The sequence below is a fragment of the Acipenser ruthenus genome, chromosome 14, assembly GCF_902713425.1.
Source record: "Acipenser ruthenus chromosome 14, fAciRut3.2 maternal haplotype, whole genome shotgun sequence".
Taxonomy (NCBI): domain Eukaryota; kingdom Metazoa; phylum Chordata; class Actinopteri; order Acipenseriformes; family Acipenseridae; genus Acipenser; species Acipenser ruthenus.
The window spans coordinates 6,202,185-6,217,004 of NC_081202.1; the positions used below are offsets into that span (position 1 = coordinate 6,202,185).

Below are 14,820 nucleotides of genomic sequence, written 5' to 3' on the forward strand. Positions count from 1 at the left end.
AGAGAGAGAGAGAGAGAAGGGGGGGGGGGGGGGGGGGGGGGAGTGGCCGGAGCCTGGAGGATTCGAGGGATTGCATTCTGATTCTTTTCCGAGGTCCAACACCATATGGTCTTACAATGTAAGCGCTTATACTGTATTTCCAACTCGGTTACGGCTACATCATGTCTAGCTCTCAGTGTTGCATCGATTTATTTTTAATGATAAAGAAATCCACTAGGTGGTATGCTACCATTCTGATTTATGACTTATAAAACAAATGAAGAAAAAAAACGTTGCTTTTTGTAGGTAGTTCCATGTAAACCATCCTTTTTGCCAGGTTAGAGTACCTAACGTAAGAATAGCAGAAGTCCAACAATTGGACACGTTTTTGCAATACCCCAAGGTTTCCATAAACTTCAGTCCCTTTTGTGTATCCACTGCACGTCTTACCTGCTCAATGTCCGAATCACTGCCATGATATGCAAGTTATTATTATTATTATTTTATTTCTTAGTAGACGCCCTTATCCAGGGCGACTTACAATTGTTACAAGATAACACATTATTTTTACATACAATTACCCATTTATACAGTTGGGTTTTTATTGAAGCAATCTAGGTAAAGTACCGTGCTCAAGGGTACAGCAGCAGTGTCCCCCACCGGGGATTGAACCCACGACCCTCCAGTCAAGAGCCCTAACCTACACTGCTGCCCATGTGCGTGTTTAAATATCAGGAATTCGGTATTCATCAGCTAATCACACCATACAAATATCATGAAACAATAAGAATGGAGATTTGCATGTATAAAATATTTCTATTTCTATGAGAGAAAATTCCTAGTCAGGGGAAAACAGCACCATCTAATGTTTCAGTGGTTTAAATTACAAATTACAAACAAACAAACAAACAAACAAACAAAAAAACAGGTGTTAATGTTAGGAACCTTGCAAAAAAAAAAGAAAGAAAAAGATGGCTAAAGGCATTTCACGGGCACCTAGTGAAAATTAAATTAAATTCAATTTATTTCATTATTTCATTATATAGACTAAAATCAAAAACAAAACATAAAACCACACACTATACTGTAGTGGGTTCACAGATTTAAGGGCAGTGGGATTTAGATCATTAAAACAGACCTCTCTGGGATTGTTGTACTGTTATTGGTGTGAATTCTTCATTAACACAAGAGCTTTATAACTGTGCCAGAATAACAAGGTTCAAGTCACTGCATGTGCTGGAGACCACATTGGATTAAAGTACAAAGCACTGCACTAGAGATCATAGAAGAGAATTATATTTAATAACAGTATAAGAAAAAGATAAGGAGGTTAGCAGTTAAATGGGAGCTGTATCTACATCAACCCATATGTACGGTATATATTATTATTTCTTAGCTGACACACTTATCCAGAGCGACTTACAATTGTTACAAGATATCACATTATATTTACATACAATTACATTATTATTACACATTATTTTAACATACAATTACCCATTTATACAGTTGGGTTTTTACTGGAGCAATCTAGGTAAAGTACCTTGTTCAAGGGTACAGCAGCAGTGTCCCCCACCTGGGATTGAACCCACGACCCTCCAGTCAAGAGTCCAGAGCCCTAACCACTACTCCAGGATAACCACAGGTCTCTCATATCTGTCTTGTGGTTATTTCAAGTTATGTACAAGTTATGCATACAGTATTATATGGCTACAGTACATTGAATAACTGTCCTGTGGTATTGTCCTTATGAAACCCCCCTCCCCCCCATATATATGTTATTTTCTCACAATTTCCTCTCAATGCTTTTGTAAGGATATTTGTAAACAACAGTGTGAAAAACAAGAACAGGCACTACCACAACAGAAAGACCATTTTTCCTGACTCTGCATCATATTAATTTCAGTTTAATAATGTACTCAGTTATTTACTCAAAATGTATGTTAATGGCATGAAATGGCATAAAAGATCCCTGGTGTTTTCTGTACCAGCAGCTACATCAGAGTGTACCATTAACCTGTCCACCAGGATCTGGTGTACTGTACTTAGAGAGACGTTACAGATCTCTCTTGAACCCACATGGATGGTTTTAATGCCTGAGATTTAAAAAGTCACCCGGATGTGATGATTGAAAAACAAAATGCTATACAAAGTGACTGTATTCGTTAACTGGGATATTTCAGAACCGTACAGTATATTACTGCATTTTTGATTGTGACGTCAGGTGTAAGATAAGAGTAGAGACGTGCACAACTGGGCAAGCAGTTTGGGAGATGATTCACGAGAGGTGCTGATGATTGGCTTCCTCCTGTGACCAACATGATCCACCTCTGAGATCCAGAGCTGCAATGTGATAACTGTCCACTAGGTGGCATAAGTGGCTGTTCCTGTAGTGGCTGAGCTGGGATTTGAACCCAGGATCTACTATCTCTTACTGCTTTGTTACAGTTTTGTTTTACACCCACAATGCAAAAACTGAAGTAAAATTGTATCACAATAAAGATTGTGAAAAATATTCCATACAAATCCACATTGTATTGATATCACCATTTCCACCCCAAAATCTTGCTCGTTATTAATATCGTACAAAGAAGTCGATGATCCTGCAATATCACATGTATGGCTCTAGAGTGGATTCAGACTGGAAAGAGTGGTTTGCTTCATGTCTGTAGATGGAAAAACGTGAAGGAGAAACACAAATTGTTGAACCAAACAAAAAACAACCGGTCTCATATGTGTCCTGCTTAAAGAAACATGGCACAGAGGAATTGTATGATATTAATCTGATCTTATAGATCTTATGTCAACGTCTTATGTAGACGTCTATTAGGGAGAGAAGCCTTCATGTAGTCTATTTATTTGTGTCTGCAGTTAGCCAGACTGAGCAGGGCTTTGATATTTTGCTTTATACATTTCAGAAATAGAATAATATCAAATGATTCCTCCATATTTCATTTATCAAAAGAGAGACAGGCAGGTTTATTTTTTCATTCATTAACTTGATTATCCTATTTTTATTTGTATTTTAAAGGGTCTTTTTAAATAGCAACTGCAAGCATTACAGAGACAGCATGCATATAAGCCCTTTTCAGACCCAAGAGTTCAGCGTAACCAAAAAGTTCAGTCTTGAATACAGTAAGTGCAAAATGTTTTGCTGGTACTATTTGTTTAACCCTTTTCACCCTCACCTCTCTCTCTAATGATCAGAAATCCTACAATGTATCCTTAACCACGTATACAGATATGGCCAAAAGTTTGGCATCACCTGTATTTTAGGGTTGAGACATAATTTAGATAGTTTATTTAACATCATATAAGGAAAGAAAATGCAGTATTTCATGTTAGATTCGAAATGTCAAATGTTTTCAATATATGTCAGTTTTTCGTTAAATAATGTATGGAAAACTACAAAACAGTATGTAATTAAATATGTTAACGTAACATTATTCAGCAGGGTTTCATTCGACTTAATGAAGCAATTATTTAATTATATAGGGTGATAGAAAACTTTTGGCAAGAGCTGCAGGCAGTTGGTGCATGAAGGCAGTTTATGTAAGGCGGTTAATATTAATGATCTCTTCCCATAGTTCATAAGTCAGTCACAGATCAGATGACGTCCACTGTATGATATTGTATTTGCATGCTTTTGCCAGTGTACAAGCCATTATGCAAGCTTGCGTGTAATTCAAACTCGTTTTGAGCAATGTCAAACGGATGTGTTCCAAATGAAACCGAATAGGGCGATACAGAAAACCTGGCTTGGAATTGTTGTTCTTGAACTGTGAAATGTAAGAGTTTCTTACTTAAAAACGGTACACTGCATCCCTGGGTTTACTTGTAGCTTCAGTACACCCCTGCCTGTTTTACAGTTTTATAAACTAGCAACTGCGTGATGGGGACCATGCGTATTGTTCTGAACAACATTCTTATTAATTCATTCAGAATTCGTTCAGCTACATCAACAGATACGGGTGTGCATTTAGTAAATACCAAACAACTTTACAACTCTATTGTCTTGTCGGGAGAGATTCAAACTAGACAGAATTGCAATTTCAAAAGTTCACGGAAAGGATCACATTTTTTAGCCTGCAACTTTGTAACAAGGTCTTGTGACAATATTTCGCCAAGTGTGTATTTATCTACAAGGCGTTATTCGACCAGTGTAATTAGCAGTGAACTATACAACCAAGCGTTCAGTTCCTCAATTCAGGATCCAGAAAAGTTTTGGAGTGAAGCAGCGCAGAGTATTACTTGGTTCGAGCAATGGAGTAAAACATTGGATAATTCCAACCCCCCTTTTACTAAATGGTAAGCTGTTTATTACTAGGCCTAACTTCTATGTATGCATTTGGTAATAATTAAATGCAAATAACCCAATTGTAAAATAAGCGACACTGTACTTTAAAGGTTTATATATTGCTCAGTTGTTTATTGTATGCAGTGTTGTTTTGCGAAAGTATACATTGTGTATGGTTTTTAGATTTTGTTTTATAATATCTCATTGATATTAAGAACTCTTCAGCTGAACATTTCGACCTCTGCCGACACAGTGATGATGACGGGTTTCATTTTTACGTGTGGAATTTTGTGGGTTTTGTTATTGTAGCACCTCCTCGCTCAGAGGCCGAGACAGGAGAAAGCGCCTACAGTAAATGGCACGGGATCAAAATCAGTAGCCTGACTACAAGACCGAGGGAATTGCGCCCTCCGAATTTGAGTAATTTACATATCCAGTTAAGCTCCTTACAATTCAGAGTTTGACAGGTTCGTTTTATAGGGCAGTGATACATAACTGGGATGTAACCAGAGAAAAGGCACACAGGCGATAATAAAAAGTCATACAATTTTTATTTGGGACATTAAAACTAGGAGAGTCAATCCAAGTAGGACAGCACATTTTATATAAAATCAACTAATTACTACAAACAATCAGCAGCTTCAAGAAATACAGCAATGTAATACAGCACACACAAAGCAGTCCCGTAATCCAACTAGTTTTACCTAAAAAAAATAATAAAATAATAATAATAATAATAATAATACAAGTAGTTTACTGGGTGAATTATCACCCGCTAACACGTTACAGGTGTATTTAATTACCGAGTCCGTTATTATATTTTTGTAGTAATTACATTCTAAGCCGAGTGCTTCACAGAATATTACTGTTAAAAACCGTCGCACTAAACAATACGTAAGGCTAAAATCAGGGGCGTTTCCCTACAATGAGGAACAGAAACTAAAACAAACAAACACTTTACGGGATCTAATTAATTAATATTGCCTCATGTCTCTAAAGTAGAGAAAGACCTGGTGCCTGTAGCAACATATCCAGACTACCCAGAAGCTGAAAGGGTACAAGTAAAAACCTTTACAGTCATTTTCAGTTCTGCTCCATGTTTCTGGGAAAGTTAAAACTCGTATTGCAATGCATTCTGGTAAATGTAGTCCTGCTTCTCTAAGAAGAGATACACATGGAAGGTAGCTGAGACAGGTAATAGGTACTAGATTGCATTGCAATGGAAGATAAAAAACAGTCCCAAGCTGTCCCAGTGAACATGGGACCATATGGCCACCCTAAATATGTTATTACTAGTTTGGTTTTGCACTTACTTTTAGATATCAGAGATTATGTCCAATGATCCCAGATGTTTCTTTATGCAGACCAAAAAGAAATTGCACAATTTGTAAACCACTTAAGGCCATTTTTTGTGAAGTGAACTAACAAAGTTGCGTGTAGGAGCTTCTAAACTCTAGAGTTATCTATAGGACGCTTCTAAAAATCAACATGTTGCATTCTTTTTAGGAAAAAACAAAACTGGGTGGTAAATGCTTTGGGAATATGGCTCTTATCTTTAGGTTGCGTTCTTTAATGAGATTAACGTTGGATTCACAGAATGACAAGTGAAAGTAATGATTGGATTTTGCAGGTAACATATTTTTTCTTTGTGCTTAAGGTTTGTTGATGGGAAACTTAACATCTGCTATAACGCAATAGACCGGCATGTTGAAAATGGACGAGGGGACCAGACTGCCATCATCTATGACAGTCCTGTTACTGGATCTAAACAGGCCATCACATACAGCCAGACACTGGAGCAGGTTAGGGAACTGAATGATTTAACTGGAGCCAGTGCATACCAAACAGGTTTTAATACCTCTATGAAAAGAAAATCCCTCTATCACACCTGATCTACTTCACTGGTAACCAACATCAATCCTCTATAGCTTTGAGTGCAACAAACAATCAAATCAAATGATATTTACACAATGTTTTGCTGTGTTGTCTCTCTGAAGTCCCCTATGAGGAAAATTGCTAAGTGTAGTAGTAAAGCTGTGTGGAAGCATGGTGAAGAAAGACATGGTAACTACGATGAACCGTGGTAAATGCAAATTACAGTACAGGGATGGAACCATCATGCTAAACTGCAACATTACAGTACAGGGATGGAACCATCATGCTAAACTGCAAAATTACAGTGCAGGCATGGGACCATCATGCTAAACTGCAACATTACAGTACAGGGATGGAACCATCATGCTAAACTGCAAAATTACAGTGCAGACATGGGACCATCATGCTAAACTGCAAAATTACAGTACAGGGGTATGAAACAATCAGTTTGCATATTTGATTCTGGGTGACCCTCACATGTTGTCTAATCTACCTTCTCAAATATCATACAGGTCTCCCAGTTAGCGGGTGTTCTGGTGAAGCATGGGGTGCAGAAAGGAGACCGTGTTGTTATCTATATGCCCATGATTCCCCAGGCCATGTTCACCATGCTGGCCTGCGCAAGGATAGGAGCCACACACAGCCTGATATTTGGCGGTTTTGCATCAAAGGAGCTGTCAATCAGAATTGAGCATGCCAAGGTAAAATCCTAACTGGAAAGTAACTAAAGTGCTTATAGCTAAGAAAACATTTCTATAAATCTTACCCATCGCGCACTCCCATTCACTTACAAGTTATTGCTTATTTTTACTGTGGCACACATCAGGAACATAAACATTCTGAGTGGCAGTCAAAAGGCTATGTGTGTAGATGGTTTTGTGACAGTTTCACTCATATTGCACTGTTCTAAATAACAGAATTGCAGTTCCAAACAATAAACACAGTCAATAGTACACATGCAGTACATAAATACGGTCACCAGTCCAGGGTGAGTGCTGTAGTGCTTGTGGTGCTAAATACAATTTATCGTGGTAACAAGTGACGTGCTGTCCGGGTTGGTGCTGGCCTCTGGCGACAGCTCCGGACATGTTTAGCCGTCTACTAAATAACAAGCAAAAATTAGAGACAAAATAAAACATTTCACAAAACAAAGGTCCTTCCGGGTTGTTCTTTAACCAAAATTAAGGAACGGATTACGTTGCTTCGTCCCCTATTTGTACTGTCACACATGACCCCTTGGTAAATGATTGCAGCTGCTCCTACAATCCGCGGCTGCCACATCATTTCCCTTCCGGGTCGATGAGTTAGTGCACCGAAGCTCCGCCCCCTTTCTAGATGACAGACTTCCTTTTAATCCTGGGAATTAATTAATTAATTGTCAGGCCAAACAGTCCAGGGTACTCTATTCCTGTTACTTAGCTCCCTCACAGGTCGGGAGAGAGATTTACCACCAAAGATCATTCTATTTCTGTGACACTCTGACAGAACAGAAGTTATTTCCCAAAAGTTGTTCACAGTCATGTTTCTGGCCTACACCTTATGACCTTGTTATGAAAATATTATGGGTCAGTTTCTCAATGCTAATAATGTTCACACCAATTCACAACCAAGTTCTGAGGAAGTGACCATATGACCCTGTGTTGGTTTCATATGGAATGGTCATTAAAATGTCATTATTTATTTTAGAACATTATCTGTATTTGTTGGACCCTCTACAATAATGCATTTTTGGTCCATTGAAATTGGTCACTAGATGTATCTGGATTACTGTCATTTTTTTTTTTTTACTGTAGCCCAAAATAGTGGTGAGTGCATCCTTTGGCATTGAGCCTGGCAGAAGAGTGGAATACATCCCTCTGCTAGAGAAAGCAATGGAGCTCTGCAAACACAAACCTCAGAAAGTCCTTATCTATAACCGGCCTAACATGGTGAGTCTTAAAGATCCATCATCATAGTTTAACCTTTGCAGTGTTGCACAGTACATGCATTCTTTTTCAATTATAAACTATTTTACCTCGCTATAAAAAAGTTTTTGTGATGTGACGGTAAGTAAGGGTATAGGGTCTTGGAATCATGTTTGCTATATACATTTGCAAATTGTCTAATAAAAAGGATAAATATAGTTTCTGTTTAGTATTTCATTCTGTGTTAGTGACTGTCAGATGGTGGTTATTGATCTCTCTATTTCACTATGCCAACTATTTGTTAATTGCGCATAAGTTTACAAAATTCAAATTCAAACTTTTCATGTTGAGTTGATTTGGAATAAAAACTCAGTTTGGGATTCTTGCATGTTGGATTAAGATTTAGTGCACTTTGAAATGATTCATGTCAGATTGATTTTGAATAAAAGTTCAGCATCAATTCAGATTTTTGCTTTTTGTACTGCGTTTTTAATTCTTTAAGGGATAGGATAAAGCAAAGGCAGAATACTGCATACATGAGACAAACAGGCACCAGTAATTCTGCTTTTATTCACAATCTCATCTCATTAACTTACTCCAACAGTTTATCGTTCTTTTTGATTGTCCTTTCGCTTTAACAAACCCCTCGATATATCAAACAAAAGGCTTGGACCCCAACAGGTTTGTTATAGCGAGGGTGTACTGGACATTTCCTGTACAATATACTAAAATGTATGTTGGTAGCATACATACATTAACCCTGCCAGTGCTACTAAAGTAGAGATAAACCAGTTCTCTTGATATGTGTACAAACTGGTAAACGTGATTTTCTTAAACACTGCTGGAAACACCAGAACTACAGACAGAGTGCTAGTGTTTAGGTCACTATGGAAACCATTATTCCCCCAAAAGAGGCCAGTTTGATTCTTGTTCTTTAACTTTCCTGAAGTCCTCTGTTCAATTCTTGTAGTGTGGGGTGGCTTGAACTGCACCTGAGAGACTGGAATACAAACATGCAAGCCACAGGTTTTAGATGGATGGATGCAAACAATTCATCGCCCAAAAGAATAATGGAAAAACACTTGACAGGCCTCACGGTTTGCAGAGAATATTAAACCAAGAGGTGATACCGAAGTGGCCTGCAAGTGTTCAGAAATGAAATCAACATACTGTATTTGGAAGAGACTCTTTTTTCATGTTTTATAGGGTATCTTTCAATATTGGTTTTATGCCAGTGATACATTATGATGTGCTTGAATAATGAACACGATGCTTTGCGTTCAATTCATGTGTCTCCCTAACTATGACACTTAGATTGTATCCAGTTCTGCCTGCCTACTTTGCCATTGGTTGACATTTTGTGCACTTTCTATTACCTGTGAGCAGAACTTATAGACAGTTACCTTGAAACCTGCTTGGCACTTCAAGCAAAAAAGCCATGCTCCTGCTCTGACTTGTAGCAGTAAGAGGATACAAACAGCCTCTTCAGGCTCACAGTAGCGGTACAATCAACTACCAGTCTCCTAATCAAATATCAGACAGATAGTAATCCACAATAATTGTAGCATTGAGAGCCCTTTTATTATTCAAAAAGCACTTGCCCCGAGAAAAAATCCTTCACAGATGCCTGAAAACATCTGCATATTATTATACATATCTAGTAGTATAATGTGTGCATTGAGAAAACTTTATTAATAATGAAGCAAAAATTATTTGGACTCTTCAAGAATGTGATTTATATACGAGTTCTGTCATTGCACTGCTTCCATGGGGGTAAATGTAACAAAACTGTTTCTTTCTTTAAGCAAATCCAAGACTCTTCAACAGAATAAACACAATGCAGCTATTCTTTAAAAAATAATCTGTTGATTTTAACTAATTAAACAATCATTGTATTACTGTACTGCAGGCAGTGTGGTGTCCTACTGACTTCCAGTGTTCCACGAATGAATAACAGGAGAATGATAACACATGCTGATTTGATTTGATTGCAGGAGTCTGTTTCCATGACTGCCGGCCAGTGCCTATACTGGGATGAGGAGATGGCAGCAGCTTGCCCCCATGACTGTGTCCCTGTGTCCTCAGATCATCCTCTTTATATTCTGTATACCTCAGGAACTACAGGACTGCCCAAGGTATGTCATGTAGAAGCCATTAGCATTGGTTATGCATTATTAAAGTGCATTGTGGTTTAATGATCCCTGGAATGGGAAAGGGAGCAGGAGATTGAGGGTTTGAATCCCTGCTCCGCCACTTGTTTAGCGTCTGACCTTGAACAAGTCACTTGCTGAAGCATTTTTTCACCCTGTTTGCAGAAATTTTGTCATGGTTAGGTATTCAATATGTGATTTTTATGAAATTTTGGAAACTTAAAGAGATTATATATATATATATATATATATATATATATATATATATATATATTTGCTGTTCTTATTATGCTAAACCAAAATGTGTGGTAATTTCTCATTACTATTAGTAGTAGTTGTAGTTATAATAGTAATAATATTATATTCTTATTCTAAAAGTCAAATTCTGTGAAAATACAGTATCCGATTTGTATAATAGGTCCAACTTAATTGCAATAAGTTCCAACCTGTAAAAAGCATGTTAGTTTCTGAGTACATTTGAACACACAGTATCTGTCTGTGTGTCCTACAAGGAGCCCACATTGTTGAGACGCAGGGGATGCTTTCATTTTGTTCACAAAGTCACACTTTTCCGGTTTGTTGGCTAAACCCTTTGAAAGTGGCAAGGCATTCCAATTAGCAGGACCCCTGGAACAGGACAGGACGTCCGCACGGAAGCTTACAGATTTTTCTAGATGTGTAGATTACTGACTGGCAGTGAGATTGTAATTTTTTCCCTATCATGTAAAATCACACTTTATCTTTTAAATATTTAGATAGTCCTGCTGTAGTCCTTCCTGAGTCCAGGCACAGGTTAAACTGTGGCAAATAAGAATACTTGCCTGTTCCTACACATTTCATACTGTATATGAGATGAAATATCCTCTAAAAACCTGACTGACACACCAGCGAGTGTGTGCCAGGGTCATTTCTCTTTATACAGTGCAATGCAAAACCTTGTTAATGTACCCACACAGGTCTAATGCTAAATATGTAGCCATGCAGTTCTATGAAATGCCATGATTCAGTTCAAACTCTACACATCTCGGTTTCGTTACTAAAGTTCCATAGCTGCCTCCTTTCTGTCCTTTCTAAAGCCACACACAATCGTAAACTTTAATATCCAAAGCGCCAAAAAAAAAAATAATCTAATATTCATTGTCTTTACGATTTATTGTTCATAACAACTGGACTGTCACCACAATATTATGCTGTTCTATTAAACATGTCTTTTGTTGTAATGATGCCCCTTTTCCCTCATGTATTTAAGCTTTCTGCTGTTGAGATATTTAGAGCAGAGTCTTATCAGGACAACTTGATCTTGTCTGTTTCAAGAGAAAAGACATCCTTCCTATTCCAAACTGGGTAATGTGTTGCGTTCATGCCTACAAAAGATCCACTTCCCCTAATTGTAATGCCCTTGAAAGCTTTGCACATGGATGGTATATGGTTTGATTAATCATGTGAACTATTTTGAAACTTTTTTGCTTGGAAATCTCCCCTATTAACATTATAATAAACATATCTCCTACCTCAGTTAAGAAATCAGTATTGAACTACTAGAAAACAGAAAACTACCCATCAATGTTAATTGGAGGTACTGTGCTGAATATGTAAATTACAGTCAGACTTCAAGAGCTGCAGGTTCTCTGTTGGGTTCTCTGCTGGATCAAATCTTTATAAGCTGTTTGGCTACAGCGTCTATTTCTTGGCTGTATTGGGGGATTTTTGTAGCCTGTAAATTACAAATAAAACTGGTCTAGGGTCTTTTTATTAAATGAATTATTTGAAAGTGCAGTATTTTCTAAAAGATTGAAGTTTACGAGACTCTGAATACTCTGCCCCCTGTCTAAGGAAATTAAATAATTTTGTATCTGTCTCAAATGGAACACAATGAATGTATGCAGCAGTGTGGAGGAGTGGTTAGGGCTCTGGACTCTTGACCGGAGGGTTGTGGGTTCAATCCCCAGTGGGGGACACTGCTGTTGTACCCTTGAGCAAGGTACTTTACCTAGATTGCTCCAGTAAAAACCCAACTGTATAAATGGGTAATTGTATGTAAAAATAAATTGATATCTTGTAACAATTGTAAGTCGCCCTGGATAAGGGCGTCTGCTAAGAAATAAATAATAATAGTATGCACCTGTTTTTAATTCTATTTTTACCATGTATGTTTTGTGTTATTAATGTGATGCATGTGCTGTGTTATGGAAATGCTACAGGATATTGCTTGAAACCATGTTGATTCATCTATATAGATCTGTATGAATAACCAATATAAAAATGTGCTCCATTCTGAGCTCACAAATGACAGACACTAAGACACACACCTCTGATTTTTTTTGTGTGTTTTCATCCTAGATAATAACTTTGTCTGTTTTCTAGATCCCGTCTCAACAGTGACTTGATATCCATCTTTTTCTTTGCAGGGTATTGTTCGAGATACAGGTGGTTATGCAGTGATGTTGAATTGGACTATGTCAAATGTGTATGGTCTCAGTCCTGGAGAGGTAATGCTTCTGGTCTATTTATACTTTCTATATTACAGCAGCATCTTCAGTCCTCTGCTGTGGAATAGTGTCTGCTTGTGTTTTATTTAATGACATTTTGTGTTTATTTTCCAGGTCTGGTGGGCAGCTTCTGACCTGGGCTGGGTAGTCGGGCACTCCTATATCTGCTATGCGCCTTTGCTTCATGGCAACACTACCGTTCTGTATGAGGTACACTAGGTCACTCCACTGAAAACAATGATATGTAAAATGCCAATACACTGTTAGAGAGTTCTGGGATATTCAGAGTGTATATTATCAGTCTTGTATTGATAAAATGGCCAACACCAATCTAGAGAAATGTTTAATGTTGTGTATATAAAGCATGGTAAATCCCCAAATTCTGTATTTGATATAATGATCATCTCCAAATATCCCTTAATTGTTTTGAGTCTGATAAATCCTATTCAGAGCAAGGTTTGAGATTTATTACACTGGAGTCACTAATGTTATAATATTTCTGTCATGATGGGTCCTTATACACGGAATACTGATGGCTTACTTAATGTAACACATGTTGCAATTCCAGGAATGGCCCTGGAGTGAATGAACAGCCCTTCAGTTTGTTTCATCTCCAGTGGCTCATGCTGTATGGAACAGGAGCACAATCTCCTGTAGCATTTGCATAGTAAAGCATGCATCCCATGAACAACACAAAACACACATCGTAAAAATAGAAGAGCTTAAATGTGTCTATTCTTTCCTCGGAACGCCTCGCGTTTGAACCCTGTCTGTCTTCCTGTCCTGGGCATTGCTTATTTTCAGCGTCTGCTATCAAACAATTGGGAACAGTCTTCTCGCTTCCAGTGGGTATGTCCACAAAACATCCAGGACTGTAGAGAATTCCATCATGCCAGGTGGAATATTATTAGATAACGCAGTGGCAAATCTCTTGCAGCTGTTAATCGTTATAGTGAATTTAAACCCTTGTTTGAATCTGCTCTAAAGGCTGAAGCATTATGAATCTTTTCTACATTTTTACAGTGTAGATTGCAGGTGAGCAATCAAATCATGTAAAACTATTGTGTGTGATGTAAACCAGCAAAGAATGAGGTTAGTGAGATTTAATAGTATAACGTGCAGAAGAGCAGAATAAAATGTCATTCTTTGTATAAAAAAGCAAATGTTTACATTTTCTTAAAGCGTAATGCATTCCTAGTTTTTATAATTTAGATGAGGTATTCAGCTGAACATGAGAAAGCAATCATATAGTCTATGGAGAGGTCAAGAACAGGCAATTCATGTTTACTGTAAAGACAGCTATACATTATCAAACTGGGTACCTGCACGCATGGAGATGGGATTTTCTAACACAAAGGACACACAGTATCTAGGAAGAGATGTGTTTGTAAATACATTTGCCTATGTAATTTAGTGACCTCTAGACTTTGGAATACAGTTGCAGTGTTGCACAACAATGTTGTATAGTGCTTTCCTCTGTCATATACTACACAGTGTCTTGCATAAAACCTTACATCCGTAGTTTACTGTAAACCAGTTTATTTGCCACTACAGGGTAGAGATTGGGAGGGTCTGAATTTGATCTGTAATGCTGGATATTTTATGAAGTGTAACCAGAATGTCAACCCAAGTAACAAAGCAGTGTGTGTATAATTTTATATATATATATACACACACCCACTCTAATAAATAAAAAATCCAAAGTTTAAATAAATGTGTAATTAATGCTTTTATAGTGTGTTTCTTGCTGCATACGTTCTCTTGTTTTGTAGATGTCCTGAAGCAGTGAATATTAATGCATTTGTTGCTCATTACTCTGAGCAGTGAAATACTGTGTTTATATTTCATGACTTAAAAGAAAGCCATTGCTGTGTATTATGTTTGAATAGGCCTGAGAGACAATGAATTGGCTGCAGTATAAACAAACCTTATCTGAAGCTGATAAACCCTGATGGAAACACCTGGGCTTCAAATCTCAATTGTTCTTTATTTACATAGCAATACATTTTAAACAGGACTTAAGCATGGGCTTTTGCTTACTGAGGTCCTGTTCTTGCTTTGGGTTTAGACTGCAACACATGAGCTCTTCTTACAGCCTTCACTGGGGGAGGGGGACTTTATTTATC

General features: G+C 37.6%; 1 protein-coding gene across 3 annotated transcripts in view; it reads left to right on the forward strand.

The window, feature by feature from the left end:
- The first annotated feature begins 3,505 nt into the window (after positions 1–3,505).
- acss3 (acyl-CoA synthetase short chain family member 3) overlaps positions 3,506–14,820 on the forward strand; it is a 30,999-nt gene continuing 19,684 nt past the window's right edge. For 2 of the 3 annotated variants that reach the window (XM_034033137.3, XM_058985666.1), the window contains exons 1-7: positions 3,775–4,287; positions 5,934–6,078; positions 6,664–6,852; positions 7,945–8,079; positions 10,050–10,190; positions 12,614–12,694; positions 12,809–12,904. In XM_034033137.3, the coding sequence (XP_033889028.3) occupies positions 3,872–4,287; positions 5,934–6,078; positions 6,664–6,852; positions 7,945–8,079; positions 10,050–10,190; positions 12,614–12,694; positions 12,809–12,904 (1,203 nt within the window). In that variant the 5' untranslated portion in view covers positions 3,775–3,871. The other variant, XM_058985665.1, reaches the window with a different exon arrangement.